Source organism: Cordyceps fumosorosea, assembly GCF_001636725.1.
Source record: "Cordyceps fumosorosea ARSEF 2679 chromosome Unknown scaffold_36, whole genome shotgun sequence".
NCBI classification, from domain to species: domain Eukaryota; kingdom Fungi; phylum Ascomycota; class Sordariomycetes; order Hypocreales; family Cordycipitaceae; genus Cordyceps; species Cordyceps fumosorosea.
The window spans coordinates 1-18,278 of NW_017387336.1; the positions used below are offsets into that span (position 1 = coordinate 1).

General features: G+C 56.8%; 7 protein-coding genes across 7 annotated transcripts; 4 read left to right on the forward strand and 3 right to left on the reverse strand.

Annotated features, from left to right (window-relative positions):
- Positions 1-3,858: 3,858 nt before the first annotated feature.
- ISF_08793 (Ribose 5-phosphate isomerase, actinobacteria) lies at positions 3,859-4,424 on the reverse strand (the record flags this gene model as incomplete). Its single annotated transcript, XM_018852396.1, has 2 exons — positions 3,859-3,939; positions 4,014-4,424. The coding sequence occupies 2 exons, from the start codon at positions 4,422-4,424 to the stop codon at positions 3,859-3,861; spliced, it is 492 nt and encodes a 163-aa protein (XP_018700356.1).
- Positions 4,425-4,920: 496 nt separating this feature from the next.
- Positions 4,921-5,859, forward strand: ISF_08794 (Ketose-bisphosphate aldolase, class-II; the record flags this gene model as incomplete). The annotated part of the gene is made up of 2 exons (XM_018852397.1): positions 4,921-5,516; positions 5,580-5,859. The coding sequence occupies 2 exons, from the start codon at positions 4,921-4,923 to the stop codon at positions 5,857-5,859; spliced, it is 876 nt and encodes a 291-aa protein (XP_018700357.1).
- Positions 5,860-5,994: 135 nt separating this feature from the next.
- On the reverse strand, positions 5,995-7,933 carry ISF_08795 (Fungal transcriptional regulatory protein; the record flags this gene model as incomplete). Its single annotated transcript, XM_018852398.1, has 2 exons — positions 5,995-7,780; positions 7,839-7,933. 2 exons carry the CDS (start codon positions 7,931-7,933, stop codon positions 5,995-5,997), a joined length of 1,881 nt encoding a protein of 626 aa, XP_018700358.1.
- An 842-nt stretch (positions 7,934-8,775) lies between these two features.
- Positions 8,776-10,648, forward strand: ISF_08796 (dihydroxyacetone kinase; the record flags this gene model as incomplete). Its single annotated transcript, XM_018852399.1, has 2 exons — positions 8,776-9,271; positions 9,330-10,648. The coding sequence occupies 2 exons, from the start codon at positions 8,776-8,778 to the stop codon at positions 10,646-10,648; spliced, it is 1,815 nt and encodes a 604-aa protein (XP_018700359.1).
- Positions 10,649-10,835: 187 nt separating this feature from the next.
- On the reverse strand, positions 10,836-12,309 carry ISF_08797 (Peptidase A1; the record flags this gene model as incomplete). Its single annotated transcript, XM_018852400.1, has 3 exons — positions 10,836-10,919; positions 10,997-11,863; positions 11,917-12,309. 3 exons carry the CDS (start codon positions 12,307-12,309, stop codon positions 10,836-10,838), a joined length of 1,344 nt encoding a protein of 447 aa, XP_018700360.1.
- Positions 12,310-14,931: 2,622 nt separating this feature from the next.
- ISF_08798 (Glycoside hydrolase, subgroup, catalytic core) lies at positions 14,932-15,727 on the forward strand (the record flags this gene model as incomplete). Its single annotated transcript, XM_018852401.1, has 3 exons — positions 14,932-15,081; positions 15,134-15,316; positions 15,377-15,727. The coding sequence occupies 3 exons, from the start codon at positions 14,932-14,934 to the stop codon at positions 15,725-15,727; spliced, it is 684 nt and encodes a 227-aa protein (XP_018700361.1).
- An 808-nt stretch (positions 15,728-16,535) lies between these two features.
- On the forward strand, positions 16,536-17,602 carry ISF_08799 (Mpv17/PMP22; the record flags this gene model as incomplete). The annotated part of the gene is made up of 4 exons (XM_018852402.1): positions 16,536-16,595; positions 16,798-16,888; positions 16,941-17,488; positions 17,537-17,602. The coding sequence occupies 4 exons, from the start codon at positions 16,536-16,538 to the stop codon at positions 17,600-17,602; spliced, it is 765 nt and encodes a 254-aa protein (XP_018700362.1).
- Between the last annotated feature and the right edge of the window lie 676 nt (positions 17,603-18,278).

Consider the following 18,278-nt stretch of genomic DNA (forward strand, 5'->3'; position numbering starts at 1 on the left):
TAAGGGAGCTATAAGGCTCCCTAGGGTATAAAGGTATAAGGACATAAGATTATATAATTAGATTAGGAGGGATCGAACTAATCTAAGTGGACTCATTAGACGGGCTTAGTCTAATCCAGCCTAAGTGAGGATTAGATAGGATTAGTATAATCTAAGAGTATAGTAGAGGATAGATGGATATATAAGGAAGGGGATTTCCTAGATAGACAGCTAGATCTCTACTGATCAATCTAAGCAATAGTTCTACTATTGGGAGTAATCTCCTAAACGTGACTCAAGCTACGATACTGCTCATCTGCACCTGTGGTGCATTCAACCTGACTCACTTCCTAAGAAACAGATTTACTGTGGATTAGAGAAGAGCCACCGTTACACTTAGGCAGTAGAGGCGACAATGTGCCACCGTTTCTCGTTAAGTTTTGCTTAAAACTAGCTTCACCCTACAACCTCCATGCTTGAAAGTTATGGCGCGCTGTAACAGCCAAAAGCAGACGGTGTTAGCAGGTGTTTTTAGGCCATCGCGCTAGTTAACAGGCGTCTTGAACTGGTGGCAAAGGAGGCTTCTGAGAAGTCGGTGGTGCTGAGACAGCGTCATTCTAAATAATGCACCAACTCACGGAAACGAGAGAGAAGTACCAGCCATACAAATCATCGTTATATTTAAGAGCGAATTTAGGTTCTCGAATTTAATAGACCTTTCTTCTCAACACAGAAAAAAACCTTGCGACGGTCAATTATCTATCAGTTTAGGATATGTCATAGAGTGCAGTAGACGATTTATCGAATAGGTAGTAAGATGCATATACAGATGCATATTGTACCGCAAACCACTCTGTAGTTCTGCTAGGTACATCACGAGAAGAGAGAATGCGGCAGATTCGATCATGTTGCTGCCTTCATCTCTCCTCTGAGAGGTCGGTCCAGAGCTGCGAAATTGGCCCTCTGCCTGGTTGCTGCGCCTCTTTCTCTTGCTTCCTCGACATTCTCGGGGTCGGCCTCTTGTAGCTCAGCCAGGAGGCTGAGCTTGTTTCACTCTCACTACTTGCAGATGGCAACATTGGTAAGGCGAACAGGTGCTGACGCTTGATGGTGCGGCCTCGGTTGGCCTGGCCAGCTGTGTTGTCCAGCCCCGGGCGCATTTATATTTCCAGCTCAACACAGTAGTAACGTTAGATGCAGGGGGCGCCGCAAGGCAGAAAACGTTGGTCGAATCACCCTGCTTTTACGAGCGTGTGGCAAATGACAAGATTACCCCTGGCAGCCCTTCTCGCAAGATTCGTCGCTAATCATGAAGCTACCCCCTGTTGCGGCCGTATGAGGAGCGGCCCGAGAGACAACCCTGCCATCCCACCCATCGATTAATGATTGGCAGGTCCCCCACAAGAATATGATGCCAGATGCATCTTAGTGGGGAGAAGGATCAGCTGGCTAGCGGCTGGCCAACAGTACTTCTACTTTTGCGCCACCCGGTCTCCCATTGACTCAGAGCTATTGACCTCAGTATCATCAACATGGTCGCGGCCAGCTTCATCAGCAAGAGTGTGGTCTAAACAAATCAGTGGATTCGGAGTAGCCGATGCCATTGGGTGGCTGGGATGGCAGTGATATAATGACTTGCAAAGTCGACTCGCAGCGGCAGCGGCAAGGCATAAGGAGGAGTTGCTGTTTGCAGATTCTATCGTGTATAAATACCCAGCTGTTTCTCTGGGACTACTGGTATAGGATCCTTATCTGCTCAACATCATCAGCCTTGATTTGTCAATCATCTCATCAATCCACACCATCGCCATTGGTTTCAACTTCATTTCTTCCCAAAACGTTTCCCAATTACGCACTCTACAATGACTCAAGTTGCCGTTGCAAATGCTACTACCAATGCCCACGTCTCGTCCTCAAAGGATAGTCCGCCCGCTTTCCCACTCCCTTACTGCGACACAGAATCTTCAAACATGGATTTTAGTGCAGTTGACTGCGATATTGCTTTGTTTGAGGGTCCTGAACGACCTTCAGGTTGGCTCTCAACCAGTTTCGCGGCCCTTTCCAAGGTGGTGGCCAAAGCTAAAGGCGCAGCCTCATACCCCGTGGTCGCTTTCATCAAGAAATAGTGAGTCACTTACTCCCCTTCTTTACGCACTCGGGCGAAGAATACATGGTTGACCTTTCTCAGCTTGAAGGGAACTAAACTAGTGTTTGTCATCGGTCAGGCAGGCACCGGGAAGAGCACACTCCTCAATGAGCTCACTGGGCAGGATCTCCCAGTCGGAAAAACCCATAAGTCAGGTACAATGTCCAGTACTCATGCACTGTCAAATTTCGCGTTTTCTTTCTCCCTCTCCCCCCCTCCTTCGTTCATCCCTGTACCTCTGTTCCATTCCATATCTGGAAACTGACCTAGGTGTATCAAGGAACCAAAGCACATCATGTTCGTCCCGCAATCATCGAGGGGCAGCAGTACATTTTTGTTGATACTGCCGGTTTTGGCGCGGCAGACATTGATGACATGGACAACTTCCATGACATAGTCGCATGTTTAGATGCCCTGGCACCATTCGTCACGATTGCTGGGGTTTTGTTTGTCTACGGTGGCAATCAAGCTCGAATGACGATTTCAGATCTGGCCACTGTCCAATGGATGAAGTGCTTTTGTGGCCCAGCATTCTTCCAATCAATCACCTTTGTCACCACAAAATGGGATAGCCTCTCTGATGACGCTTTTGAGGAATCTTGGGAGGAGAGTCTGCCAGCGCTACTGAAGGAGCAGTGCATTCAAGATCTGCTGAACCCTGAATCAACTGGCTCTCATCGTTACCACGGAGCCCATGTCTATCATCACGGCATTAGAGGTGGCAAAGGCTTCAAGCTAGCTGCTGATACACAGAGACTGTCTCGCAAAAGGATGGCTGAAGAAAGAGCCCAAACTGCTCAGTCAATGATCCGTGATCGGTACCAAAGCCCCCCCACGGTTAAGATGCAAATTTTGGAGGAAAACGCGCGTGGAATACCTTGGGATGAGACCGAGTCTGCCAAGGCTTTGCAGGGGAATCCCTCATTGCTTGATTTCCATGTTCAAGATGGCTTCGCGAGGCTTTCCGGTAGAAAAGCGCCTGCCATTAGCAATACTCCAGAAGGAGAGCCAGTTGCTGGAATGGGAGGGGCTGAGACGCAAAAACAGGACACAGGCCACCCTGAAGCAAACCAGGGGGGTTCTCCATCCAAACCCCCAAACCCTTCAACGACTGGATCCAAACATTCTGAGAAAGACCAGTTCAAGCCACAAACCACTTGGCGGGAGGCAGTTATCGCTTGGGTTGATGTCGCGAAAGACGCTGCTTTTTTCTTCTTCGAGGCGAAGATGAAAAAGGCCCCGCCTGGACCGACTGCATGGTCTGATGTTTGGGGGTCTCTTCGCAACTGGTGGTCGGATAACGTTCCGAAATAACAAGCGCAATATACCCTGGAGCTTCGGTAATTCAGGTGTGCTGTCTGATTTCTGTCATTTATTGTGTGTTTGTTTCGTCTTTTTTGTTTTGTTCTCTCGCCAGTCTGCCAAGAAACTGTGAAGCTAGTATGAGCGAGAAGATGGACAATGGTCATTTGAGTGCTATTGAAATAACTTGCATATCATCAGATTGAAATACGATATACAATGTGATCGATCACTGGAGCCATATTCTCAATTTCAAACAATTGTCGATTTTATACCAAGTTGTAGTGGTGCTGGTCAACTCACCTACCCTATACTGAGAGGAGGGGGGACATGCGCGGAAACGGCTCAAAGGAGCACAAAGAAATTCCTTACTAAGTTTTGTAAAAGTCCAGTATTCTATAACTATACATTCGAAGCCAGCTATACATCCATTAAGCAGTAACAGCCCCCTTTTTCGCCACGTTGAAATCATAGTCGTCAATGACCTTGACCTTTTCCGCTGACGCCGAGTTCTAACCAACCACCACAGACCATCAGCACTCCCTGGATCCAAAACTTGTTTTACTCATCAGTTCTCAAAACTCACAGGATCAAACTCGTATCCCAGCCACTCCCCGACCAGCCTCCGCGCCAGCTCCAGGCCGATGACGCGCTGGCCCAGACACAGCACCTGCGCGTTGTTGCTCTTCACCGCGCGCTCTACGGAGAAGCCGTCGTGCGCGGTGACGGCGCGAACGCCGGGCACCTTGTTGGCCGCGATGGCCACGCCGAGGCCGGTGCCGCAGATGAGCAGCGCGCGGTCGGCGGTGCCGTTGGCCACGGCCTCGGCGGCGGCCAGCGCAAAGGTCGAGTAGGCGGTGGTGTCGGAGGCGGAGGAGGGGCCGACGCGGATGACGGAGGCGACGCGCGGGTCGGAGGCGAGGTCGGCGGCCAGCGCGGTCTGGTAGGCGAAGCCGGCGTCGTCACCGCCGAGAGCGATGCGGAGGTTGGAGGGCATGGTGGAAGATGAAGGGTGATGGCGTGGGGAGGAGTGTATAAGGTGAGGGAGGAGGTGTCGTGGACTGGTCAACAGCCCTATGGGAGTCGAAGACCGGCATTTATTAGATGACGACAGAAATTATACATCTTCTGAAAATCAATGGCTGCATCTCTCAACATCAGACCACTGGCCTAGGCCGCATCTCGGCGTTGACGCTATTCCAAGCTGTTGTGCCTCGAGACGCGGTCCCCGTGATGGTCGGTCGACAGCCGAGGACAGTAGCCGGCGGCCTACAAGCGACGGAGGGAGCAGGATTGTCTCGACTAGCCATTGAATGAACATCATTCCTTCATTCAATAGCTTATTAATGTATTAAAATACTTTCGTCGAGAAGAGAGCACCGCAAGTGTCTTTGCAGCCGCCCATTGCCTCCACCCGACCCCGACACCAATTGCCTCCTTGCAAACTTCTTGACAGCTTCATCTTGCGTACATCGTCTCTCCCATCATCCACCATGGCAGCCTGGGATCCCACCAAGAACAAGACCTACCAGATCCTCAAGCACGCCGAGGATCACGGCTACGGCGTGCTCGCCCCCATCGCCTACAACATCGAGCACGTCCTCGCCTTCGTTCAGGCCGCCGAAGCCAAGCGCAGCCCGCTCATCATCCAGGTCTTCCCCTGGGCCATCACCTTCTCCTCCGGCCTGCTCGTCATCGCCGCCGCGCACGCCGCCCGCAACGCCTCCGTGCCCGTCGCCGTGCACCTCGACCACGCGCAGGACGAGGCGATGATCCGGCACGCGGCCGACGCGCTGCCGTTTGACAGCATCATGGTGGACATGAGCCATTACGAGATGGAGGAGAACTTGGCAAAGACGGCGGAGTTGGTCAAGTATTGTCACGAGAGAGGGGTGGCGACGGAGGCTGAGCCGGGGAGGATCGAGGGCGGCGAGGATGGGATTGCGGACACGGAGGACTTGGAGGGCAAGTTGACAACGGAGGAGCAGGTGGAGGATTTTGTGGCGACGGGGATTGATTTCCTGGCGCCGGCGTTTGGAAACGTCCACGGCGAGTACGGACCACGCGGCCCGGAGCTGCAGTTTGACAGGTGAGCACTGGCGAGAGGGATGGTACGAGTGTGGTAGTTTGGCACTGACACGTCTTGGATTAGGTTACAGAGAATTCGGGAAAAGGTCAATGGCCGGGTGCGCGTCGTCCTGCATGGGACGAATGACTTCCCGGAACCCATCATGAGACGGTGCATCGCGGGCGGCGTGTCCAAGGTTAACGTCAACAAGCTTGTGCTGGACGATTATCTGATTCACCTGCAGACGACTGCCCCAAAGCTTAACTTAACGACGTCCATGGAGCAGGGCGTCAAGGCGGTGCGGAAGCTGATGGAGCGGCAGATGGACGTGTGCAAGTCGACGGGGATGGCAGATAGGGCATAGAATGCTTGACAGAAACTTGGAGGAAAATAGAAAAAAATATAAAGTTAAATCCAGACTATTACAGGCTGCTCCGCTACCAGTACAATAGAGATACAGAAACGCTTGACCAAAACCACCTCATACAGACCCCCGGTATCACCGCCCATCATCACCACGCCCACCGTAATCATCCGCGTCCGCCCTCTCCCAGTCCCTCCTCAAATCCTCCCTCCACCTCGCCATCGGCGGCCATCCCACGCGCGCCTCACAATCCTCCATCAACCTCACGATCCTCTCCCTCCGGGCCGCCTCCGTCACGCACAGCCCCGCGCCGTACAGGCACTGAGCCGACAGCACCTGGCAGCCCTCCTCCGTCAGCCGCATCGCGATCCCGCAAATGGTGTTGACCGCCTCTGATAGCGTCCGCTGCATCTTCAAGTACCCGCGGAACCCACCCGCCTCGCCTCCGTGCAGGGTCAGCAGGATCTGCGCGAAGCTGAAAGCCTGCAGTGCGGTGCCGAACTGCGGCGGGTGGATCCACAGCGGCGTGAACACCTCCGCCTCGGCGCCGGCGCCGGGTTCATCCCTCGGCGTGGGCAGAACCTTGTACTCGTCGCCGATGCACGCCCGCCACTGCTCCATCATGCCGGCCAACCTCTCCCGCTGCTTCGCCAGCTTCCCCCCCCCCGCTCCTCCCGCCTGCTGCAGCGCGGCGGCGCGGTAGTTGATGGCCTGCGAGAGGATGTAGATCGCCCGGTCCGCCAGCTCATCTTGATCCAGCTCGCCAATCGCCCGACGCGGCGCCCAGAAGCTCAGGCAGGCGCGGGACTCGCGGAAGGCGGCCCAGACGTCCTGCCGCAGCCAGGCCCACCAGACGGCCTGGCGCAGGCCGCCGCAGCCGCCGTCGACGTCCTGGCTGCGCTGGATCCAGAAGATGCCCTTGAGGTGGCGCTGCCAGTTGCCGCTGCCGTCGGCCTCGTCGAGCATCTCGTACGCCGAGATGGTCAGCGCCGTCGCCAGCAGCTCCTCCGAGTGCGAGTAGCTCGGGTACCGGAGCGCCTCGCGCACGTACTGCAGCGTCTCGTAGTAGTACCGGATCCATTCCCCTTCCTCGTGCTCGGCGCCGTCGCTGCCGTGCCGGTGCTTCGAGGACAGCGCCAGGATCGCCTTCATCAGCCCCGCGTTCCGGATCGCGAGCCGGATCGCGTAGCTGGAGAAGAGCCGCCGCGGGTCGAAGACGTCCAGCCACGAGGCGCAGCGGTCGGCAAAGTGCCGGAAGAGCGTGGCCTCGTGCGCGGAGAGCTCCACGTCGCCGCCGGACTGCCACGCGGTGCGCTCGAGCTCCGGGTCCAGGTCGTCCGGCAGCTGCGCCTGGCCGTTGAGCAGCGCGGGGGAGACGTGCACCAGGATAGGCGTCGCCTGATGCGGGAGCCGCGGCGCTGGCGCTTGTCCGTCGGCGGCGAGCAGCAGCCCGTTGGCCAGCGCCGGGTAGCCGTTGTCGGCCTGCACGGCGTCGCTGGCCAGCAGGTCCAGCCATCGGATGGAGGCAAAGTTGGCAGACCACGACTCGGAGGAGATGGACTGCGGCGAGCAGATGAAGCCACCGTCGCCCTGCGCCGAGGCCAGCTGCTCCTCGCCGGCAGCTGGCAGCGCTTGGCCGACGTGGCTGCCGTAGTCGTTCGATACATCAGGTTGCCGTGCAGGAGCAGGGCTCAACGACGAAGTCTCTGGTTGCCGTTCCTGGGCAGATTCCGGTTGCCGATGGTTGCCGCCGACGACTGTCGGCTGTCCTCGTACCGGCGTGGACTGCGCCGACGTCACCGAGGCCGAGACGGTTGCGGAGCCGTTCTCGGGAAAAGCGCACTGGCGATCCGAGATGGAGCAGGGACCGCACACTGGGCGCTTCTCGTCGCATTTCTTATGCCTCTTCCGACACGTTAAACTGCGCGTGGCGTGTCTGTTTAGCATGGGGACGCGAGCCGCCAGGGACACGTACATACCATCCGGTGGTGGTCCGGAGCCCCGTGCCGCGCGACTTTCGGGCGCGCTTCCGCGGTCGCTCCCCCGGGTCGCCGTTCGCGGTGACGTCTGGCATCTGTGCGCGCGTGACTTCGACGGTTAAACTCGGTTGCGTCTCGAGGATAACGATGGACAGGGTATGAGGCTATATATTGAGTGTTTGGTTACCGTCTCGGGGAACCAATTGCGGAGGAAGAAGTGGGTTTTTAGGCGGACGAGCGGGGCGGAAGCGCGGCTTCATCCGAAACATGTCGCAGCAGAGCTGGAGATGCTGAATCCGCAATGTTGGGGAAGTTGACGAGGTCGAACTGGTTAATCGACAGCATCTAGAAGGGGATCAGACCAGCGGCGTGACTGACTTGGCGGCCGGGCTTGCAACTTTGTAGCGAATGCCTAGTCAAAGGCCGTCGGCTACACTTGTAAGTCAGCTGAACCCAATATCTTGACCAACTGGTTAGCTTTCCAACTCTACAGTTAACCCGCAAGTACCCGCAACTCGATCAGCAGCCATTACAAGCCAAAGTAACTAGTCAAGCTAACCATCGAGTTAAGATGGCCAACATCTGTCCCGGGGTCTCGGTAGACTATACCTTAAGACTGTACTCTTACCCCACATTCTGCGAGCTCTTCACCAAGCCCTAGGTGAAGCCCGCATCTGGGAATCGTGGCTTCATTCGGTGGCGTGACCGCGTCTCGCGGCACACATGCCAACCCCGGGCCGCTGCCGAGCCGCACAGTCTCCGGCTCCGGGATCGCACCGGCAACGACTGTCTTGGATGCGCCGAGAACGCTGCGTCGCTGTCAAAATCCCGTACAAACTGATGAAGCCCTTAATACAATAATGTAGCTACGAAGCCGCCCCCTAACTCTCCTCCCTCCCCCTCTGTCTCCCACTAACAAACCTCCTCCTCCTTCGCAATGTCAACGCGACACTACTTTCCCTCCACCGCCGCCAACACGCTGGTGCCGCGCGCCCTCCGCGCCCTCACCTCCGCGCACCCTCACCTGCTCCTCGACGAGCCGCAGCGCGTCGTCTCCCACCGGCACCACGACCTCGCCCGCGTCAGCGTCGTCGGCGGCGGCGGCTCCGGCCACGAGCCCGCCTGGAGCGGCTTCGTCGGCGACGGCCTGCTCTCCGCCGCCGCGTGCGGCGACATCTTCGCCTCCCCGAGCGCCGCCCAGGTGCTCGCCGCCATGGAGGCCGCGCCGTCCGAGCAGGGCACAATCTTGCTCATCACCAATTACACGGGCGACCGGCTGCACTTTGGGCTGGCGGCGGAAAAGGCAAAGGTAAAAGGAGCAGCGTCGGGACGGGATAGACGTGTGGCGATCGTGGCGGCGACGGACGACGTTTCTATCGGGAGGAGCAAGTGCGCTCGGGTCGGCCGGAGAGGTCTGCCCGGCCACATTTTCAGTAAGCCGGATGCCTGGCTGGTGCGTCCAAGATGTTTCGTGCTGACGTGGTGACACAGCCATGAAGATTTTGTGCGCCGCGGCGGCGGAAGGCTGGCTCTTTGACGACTGCGTGCGCCTCGCCGAGGCCGTCAACGCCGAGACCGTATCCATCGGCTCGGCGCTCGACCACTGCCACGTCCCCGGCCGCCAGCACCAGTCCGTCGCGGACGACACCTGCATCATCGGCGCCGGGATCCACAACGAGCCCGGCCGGCGCGTGCTGACGCCGTTCCCGTCCATCGACGCCATCGTCCAGGAATGCCTCGGTCTGCTGTGCGACCAGGACGACCCCGAGCGGAGCTTCGTCAAGTTCGACACCGGGGATGAGGTGGTGATGCTGATCAACAACTACGGGGGCCTGTCGGTGCTGGAACTCGGCGCGCTGACGGACGAGGTGCAGACGCAGCTGGCAAAGCGGTACGGCGTGAGGCCCTGCCGCACCATGGTCGGCACGTTCGAGACGTCGCTCAACGCCCCGGGCTTCTCCATTTCTCTGGCGAATCTATCCGCAGCTGCGAGGCGGCACGGCACAACCGCTTCCACACTACTAAAGCTTCTTGACCGGCCCACGACGGCCGTCTCATGGCCCAACATCATACGTCATGGCAACATCGCAGAGCAGAACAACAGCACAGCAAGCACAAATGGTGCAGGTGCAGAGAAGGAACCCGTCGCGGACGGATCCGGGCCGGAGACCTTCCCCGTCGACGCGACGCTACTAGAACGCGGCGTGCGGTCGGCGTGCGAGGCCGCTATCGCCGCGGAACCGTATCTCACCCGGTGGGACATGGTCATGGGCGACGGCGACTGCGGCGAGGCCGTCAAGGACCTATCTCTATCCGTCCTCGCCGTCCTCGACACCACCCCCACCACCACCTCCCTTCTCAGCTTCCTGCGCGCCCTCATGGACACGGTCGACAAAATGGGTGGCACCCTCGGCGCCATCTTCGGCATCTTCCTATCCGCGCTGTACTCCGCCCTCGCCGGCGGTGCCCGGCTACCCGCCGCCGTAGCCTCGGCCGTCGCCAGCCTGCAGAGCCACACGCCGGCGCGCGAGGGCGACCGCACCGTCATGGACGTCTTCATCCCGTTCGCGGCGGCGTACGCGAGCGGGGACGGGGACTTTGCGGCGGCGGTGCGCGTGGCGGGCGACAAGGCGCTGGGCACGCGAAGGATCAGACCCAGCCTGGGAAGGGCGAGCTACGTCGGCGAGGAGGCGGCCGCGCGGGAGCTTCCGGACCCGGGCGCCTGGGCGCTCTACGAGATGCTCTGGGGCCTTGCGCAGGGGCTCGGCGTGGAGGTGCCGCGGCTGAGCAGGGACGATGCAGAGGGGTAGACTGGAAGACGGGGATAAGTGTTTATCATTGCAGGAGTTGGTATAATTTAGCTCGGAATGTCAAGCCTCTTCTATCCCACACAAGGTGACTGTGCTTCTAAATTTCCTCGTTCGAATATTCGACCGTACGTGGGAAGGACATCTGTAGCTGGGTATACACGAACAAATATATATGTCGTGATGTTATTTACTGTGCCTTCGGGGGCGTCAAGTTCTGCGTCTTTTCAATCTTGGGCACGGCGCCGAATCGTTGGTTCCCCTGATCCCAGATCTAATTCCTCGAGTCAGCAAATCTCCAACAGCAAGCAACAAGCAAGATAGCCTTAACCACGTTCTGCGTGCACTTACCGCATACACCGACTTGAGAAACGCGTCTCCCAAAATGTCAAACGGGTTGTCGCCGCGCGACTGCACGCCGCCGTACCAGTTCTGCCCGTCTGCCGGCGCAAAAGCCAAGTCCTCCGGCTGGATGACGAAGAGCTTGTCGCCAACCGCAACCTTGAACTCGGGCAGATCCTCCGCCTTTGTCGTCAGTGGGAACACGTAGCCCTGCTGCTGGGAGTCATAGTGCGCGCCGGGAATCGCCGTGTAGAGCGCCTCGCACACGGCGTCGGACACGAGCGCCAGCGTGGTGCCCGTGTCCGCGATCGCCGTGTTTCCTTCCAGCGCCATCGTCTTCCCGGCGACGGACGCGCTCGCCGACGGGAACATCCAGAAGCCCTGCGAGGAGTCGACGTCCGTCCACGCGACGTCCTGCCCGGACGCCTTGACAAGCGCGTCATCGACGTAGCCGAACGTGTAAAACGACTCCGGCCCGTTGGCGTCACGCTCGCTGTAAAAGGCAGAGGTGAACAGCTGCGACGTCTTGGGCACGTCGCCCTGCGAGATCATGTTGGCGACGGGCGTCTGTGCGGGCGCCGGCTGCCCGTCCTTCTTGACCGTGTTGATGGCCGGGAATGCCAGCCCGAGGAGTCCGTCGCCGGTGCCCTTGGCGAACTGGTCCGCGAGCTTGGATGCGAGCTCGACCGTTTGGCCCTGGATGGTCAGACCGCCAATGGTGACGTTGTCGCTGCCGCAGTCGCCGGACGCGGAGCTGCCGTCTCCGTAGGAAATCTGCCACGTCTGCCCGGGCAGCTTCTCGAAGCTGGACGATTTTGATGGGTCAAAGACGGTGTGGCCTTTCTGCGTTGCCGCGTCCAGCTCGGTGGAAAATATCTTGCAGCCCGTCAGTCCTTCATTCCCATGGGAGGGGGGCTGAGTAAACTCACCCACAGATCAGACGAGCCCGTGTCAAAGTCGAGAAGTAGCTTCTGCGGCGGCGTGCCGACTGACACCTCGCATAGATATTCGGAGTCGTTTTGCTGGTCCTCGGCCGTGACCTCTCCCGTCTGCTTGCCCTCGGCATCCAGCGCCTTGGCTAGATGCGAGACGAAGGTCGCGCGGCCCCCAATGGCAACGTGCGACTGTGCGAGGCCGCGCTGGTGTAGGGTAGTCACCCGGCGGTACGGCCCGGGCTTGGTCGGCGCGAAGCCGAAGCGGTTCAGTAGGTAAACGTATGACTTTGTGCCATGACGCTTGTAATTTTGGTTTGGCCTGGCGCGAATCTTGGCCAGTCCGCGTGAGGCCTGGAACTTGGCCTGTGCTTGGAACAATGCTTCCATGATGTATGAATGGCTATCGACTTGTTGAGCTGTGTGGTGGTGATGGCAAGACTTGGTGTATCACGCCCTCGCGGTCTTTATATACATCGTTTCGAAGCTCTGTAACTGTTGCAATATACGCTAGCAATCTCGCTTATTATAGCATGGCATGACGCAAGCCAGTGGCAGATCGTCCGTCGGGTGTTAAGTTTCATCATAGTTGCACATGTCTGGCTATCTGCAGATCTCAATGCCGTACATTTGCACCATAACCTCTCCACGTTGGTGACACTGGCTGCTGGACGTTAGTGCACAAGTGCTATCACTGACGTCAGAAGTTGTCGTAACGCGCCCTAGCAATGGCAGCTCTACAAGTTTCCATCATGAGATCTGCCTGGTTGCCGTCGTGGGAACTCCCGCGACTCCGCTAAAACCACACGATTGAGGGCCATCTGTTTCTATAGCATTGCCTGCTATGTATGAATCAATGGCTTTCAGCTGTTCTGCCCTTGTGGCGCAGCGAACTATGTGCCGCGTTTCCCGTGACGGTGGTGATGCTAGCGGATCGGCAGCATAAAAACGTGCCACAACCCTGCTGAGAAGCTGAGCTTAGCTTTTTAGCGCTCGAGGGCAGTTGATAAGTCGGCCGGCAAATAGTTGGTAACTTCCTAGAAGCATATTTCCAGCGCGACAAGGGTCATGGCAATCGATCCTGTGCCGTTTTATTGTGTTATGCAACACAAGTGGCAAGTTGTTATATAATATGTCGCAAGAGCCGCTCAGAGTGTTCTGGAGGGCAAAACACTTGTCTTGGCTCCCGCCAAGATTGGCGATATTGCTGAGTGCAAAGTAATGTAGAGCCACAAGTGGAGGATCCGATCTTGCGCGATTCGTGGCTGCCTTGGCTTGTGCTTGGCGTGTTGAACTGGGGACGAACCAACGAACCAGCGGGACAATGGAGAGTAGATTCTTATGGTAGGCTGTCATCCCGCGCCCAGGGTATCAAGGTCAACGAGCTTGCTTTTTGCGTCGGGTGCGACAGACAGACTGTAGTCGCTTGGTACGGAAGACATAGCGAAGCAGCATGCCCCGTCGTCTCTGACTAGATGTTGTTGTGCAGAAGCTAAGCTCTGCTCCCCATCCAGTGACCGGGCCTGTCTGCGGAGTCGAGATTCCGGTTGCTGTTGGGCGTCTCTTCAATCTCTGGCAACTCGCTTCCTTCCACATTCTTCCCCCTCTCTTCTTAGGGAGAAACTCGATCGTTCTTTCTTGTGTCATGTTGAATCTGAAATGTCGCCCCTCTTCTTCCTCGTCTCGGCAATCTATATTCTCTGGTCGGTCATTTCGATCTCCTTAATAAGACCGGTTGGTAAGGGGCGGCTGCTTCCGAACATTATTGCCAAACCCATGACAAAGCTCGCTTCACGTGCGTTCGATTACAACGTTCTCCGCATATGTCAAAACCTCATTCTACAACCCTTTATTTATTTCTCCGACCCTGGTAAGCCAGCGCGGTGTGCATTTCCTTTTCGAGCTACCGTCTCGGCCAGTTCCAGGAAGTCGGGTTGCATTGCAGCGAGCAGCGTGTGGGGGTTTCAACACAATCAATGCAGGGACACTTGTGGCAACGTCTGCGAGTGCCGTGACGGGCTGCTATCATGGTATCGAACTCCGGCCCCAAAAAAGTAGACCCGAAGAGGTAGGTAAGACTGACATGGCGACAAAAGGTGCTTTGACAGCGATGCGAGCTAAGAGAAAAGAGGCGGGTCGAAAATCTCACCCACGGCATTAGCTCTCAGAGCTGAACCAAAATAGTTGGAACATTCTGGAGGTTCGGTCGGCGAAAGTGTCGACTACAGCGTTGAGTATCTGTGTAGGTGTTTTCAGCTCCTCATTTCTCATTAGATGGATGTGCTGCCATTGGGCAGTTGGCCAAGGACGCTGCTTTTCGCCAAGAGACTGGCGCAAGAGAGGGCTGCAGAGCATGGCTGCATCGACGCTAGCAAGGCGATCTGCGAGTTGAGTTGCGCCAGCAAGCTGATCCTTGGGTTCGGAGAATTGGCGATTATTAGCGAGAGCATCCCTTCTTTACTGTCCCGTCTTTCGCAGATGCTATCCTGTGTCGTCCCAGCCATCAACGTTCTAAGAGGTCGCCGTAGCTTAGAACCTCTGAACGAAATCGGACAAAACGCGCTTAATCTGGAAACTTGGCTATTGCAACAACCAAGACTGTGGTCCGGAAAGTTGAGTCGCATCGCACTACTCGCTCTCCTCGTTCACGGGCCCACCAAACGTCTTCAGCCGCGATTCCTATCGGGTTGATGTCCCACCGCGTAGGGCCTATGATTGAATCGATGTCAGCACGTTCCCCGGTTCCATGCAGGAGAAAGAAGGGTTGCCGGCGGCACTTGGTGTTTGACGGCCTTGGGGTTCCCCACGTTCGGTCAGAACTTGGATCGCGGCGCAGGGGTGTCGGCGCAACGGTGGGATCAAGGTGATTGTTAGCTGCGCTCAAGGTTGCAACGGAAGTACATGGTCAATGTCTCGGAGCGGCGAGTGCCGAAACAGTCGACTATAAATACGGCAGGGTCATCTCGCTTAGAGGAGAGGGGTGAAATCTTCACCGCAACAGCACCAACCAAAATGAAGTCCTTCACGTCCATTGTCGCCGGCATCGTCGGCCTTGCCTCCGTTGCCTCTGCCACCGTGCAGGGTTTCGACGTCTCTGGCTACCAGCCCACCGTGAGCTGGGCAGGCGCCTATGGCAGCGGTGCTCGCTTCGTCATGATCAAGGTGCGTTACAGTGTGTGAATGGACCGAGCCGCGGAGCATGCTGACAATCCAGGCCACCGAGGGAACGGGCTACACCTCGCCCAGCTTTAGCTCGCAGTACACCGGCGCCACAAACGCAGGTTTCATCCGCGGCGGCTATCACTTTGCGCTGCCCAACAAGTCTTCCGGCTCTGCGCAGGCCGACTACTTCCTCGCGCACGGCGGTGGCTGGAGCGGCGATGGCATTACCCTTCCGGTAAGTGGTCCATCCGTGTTGTGTTGCTTTATCCGCGCGACGTCGTACTGACAGAAACAGGGCATGCTTGACATCGAGTACAACCCGTACGGTGCCACCTGCTATGGTCTGTCGCAGAGCGCCATGGTCAGCTGGATCAGCGACTTTGTCGAGCACTACAAGTCCAAGACGTCGCAGTACCCCATCATCTACACGACGACGGACTGGTGGAAGACGTGCACTGGCAACAGTGGCGCCTTTGGCCAAAAGTGCCCGCTGAGCCTGGCCCGGTACGCGAGCAGCGTCGGCGAGATCCCCAACGGCTGGCCGTTCCAGACCTTCTGGCAGAACAGCGACAAGTATGCGTACGGCGGTGATTCGCAGATTTTCAACGGCGCGTACTCTCAGCTGCAGAAGATTGCTCGCGGTTAAGCAGGTGCATTGGTCGTTGCGTTTGCCGCCTACTCTGGTGAATGAATCTACAAGGAGGAGAATATTTGTTGGCTGTGGCTTGAAAGTGGCAACGGAAATAAGTCGTTTTCTAGCCTGCTACAGCTTTCAGGGGCTTATCCACAAACTGCATAACACGATGACGTAACTGCGTGTCGCAGACAGCAGATGTGTGATGTGTACATAGCTAGAAGAGATCAGATTGTCAATATGAAGCTGTCCACATAGCGACTACGGAGTACTGTAGATACCCTTACGAATTAGGACAGTTCTTTATATCAACCTTCCGGAAATATGGTTCAACTCGGGATGAACGGACCTTAGCGTTTCCAAGCCACAATTCGACAGGCCAAATCGGGGAACTACAGTGGCTCAAGCACTAAAAATTCGAAATTCCAGCGGATCTCAGCCTCCTGTGGCTCCTCTGTCGCCGGGTGCAGCCAAGCCTCCGCCACACCTCACGCGACCCCCGACTTTCCTGCCCCCCGACATCCTTCGTCCTCATCCATCCGCCAGCGGCTACGCCTTTCTTTCAAACATCTATTCTTCTTGTCATCCATCGCTGATCCGTTGAATCTCCTCGTCACTAAATCATCCCCCCCTTTTGTGACTTCTAGCCGTCGGGACAGCCGTCTGCTGGCCCCCGCCGTCCATCCACGCCGTTGTCGTCATCGCCCCAGCCCCGAATCAAAGGCCAGCGAGGCCCTCCGCCCCCTCCGGATCCCCGACCAGCAAGAGTTTCATCTTTTCTTCCACTTTGCAATCTCGACGGATCGTCGCATCGCCCAACATGGCCTGGGATTCGCTTTTGCAGACGTCTGCCGTCAACAAATATGTCTTTGGCCGCATTGTACGTTATCTCTGCCCCCCAGACGCTAACGCCGCCATCCATCGCCCTTGCTCCACGCCCACTCTCTCTCTGCCTTGGAACGCGCGACGCTGCGCAACTCTATTTCGTCATACCCTGCGTGGCCTGTCCCTGCACCCTGGCAGCATCCATCAAACCTCAAATGCTGCCAATTCCATTCGCTAACACTCATTCACCTACATAGCCTCTCCTACATACCCTTATCCTCCTCATAGAAATGGCGCTGGCCGCCAGACTCACGGCGAGGTTCAATGCCTCGTACGAGGAGCGACCCCGTACGCCAATCCCTTGGTCGCATTTCACGAGCGCGCAATGCTAACTTGTCAGTCATTACGATGATGGTCACCAATGCCCTGCTCGGTGGCATCGCAGACACCGTCGCACAGGTCATCACAGCATTCCGCCACCGCGTCGTCCGCAAGCCCGGCGGCGCCAAGGACGAGACCGTCACCATCGAGATCCACGAGCTCGGCAAGAGCCCATACTACGAGAAGGATTCGCTCAGCAACTTTGGTCCCTCGACTGGTCGCCCACCCGCATTTGACTTTGAGCGCCTGACCCGCTTCATGGGATACGGCTTCTGCGTCGCGCCCATCCAGTTCCGCTGGTTCAAGCTGCTTGAGCGCCTCTTCCCCATGTCCAAGACGAGCACCTTTGGCCCGGCGCTGAAGCGCGTGGCCTTTGACCAGATTGTCTTTGCGCCGTTTGGTGTGGCCCTCTTCTTTACTGCCATGACGGTGGCTGAGGGTGGTGGGCGCCGAGCCGTCAGCAACAAGCTGCGTGACATGTATGTGCCGACGCTCAAGGCCAACTATGTGGTTTGGCCGGCCGTGCAGCTCGTCAACTTCCGTTTGATGCCTGTGCAGTATCAGTTGGTAAGTTGAGCACCCTCTCTATCCGTGCCGATACCTAACACTGGGCAGCCTTTCGTTTCGACTGTCGGTATTGCTTGGACCGCATACCTATCGCTCACCAACAACACCGACTAAGCAGCTATACATACCGCGAGGCACGTGCTATACATTCATTCGATTCGGAACCCTTCCGAATTAGTCTCAAAAATGCAGTTAGTAGATAGGAGCAGAAAATTGCCAACAGAGGTAGCCTATCATTCAGCTGGCGAGGGTGGATCAGAACACAGCGTGAGGCTGTCGGGTTTTACTACGATTGTATCGTTTTTCCCTTGTATTATTTTGGCTTCACTGGCCATTCTAGGCAACACGGCGCGTGGCGTTTTAATCTATCATTTTTCAACTATACACCAAGAATCGCTCTGTTTGTGCGGTCCATACAGCACCGGGTTTATCCCAGAGCTACACACAAAACAGCTTGCGTGTAACATGGCTAGAGATCTAGGGGCACCTGCAGAAATTTTAACGAAAAGAGGGCGGCTGTGGAGGTAGGTAATATGAGACGTTTGAACAACACCGTTAGATACTTCTGCGCCGAATGCAACTTGATAGGTCGTCCACTCTCTGCTGGAGGAAACCAAACCCGACCGGGTGAGATTGAGCCGTTCATCCTGAGCGTTCATCAACTGGGGCTGCGACGAGCTTATTTCAAGCAGGATTAAACGCCTGGCCTTGTTCATGGGATTAACTCTCTGGATGTGAGCATATCCTACGTTGGCCTAGGCCTTGTCATATCCGAGCCCGCCTCATATCT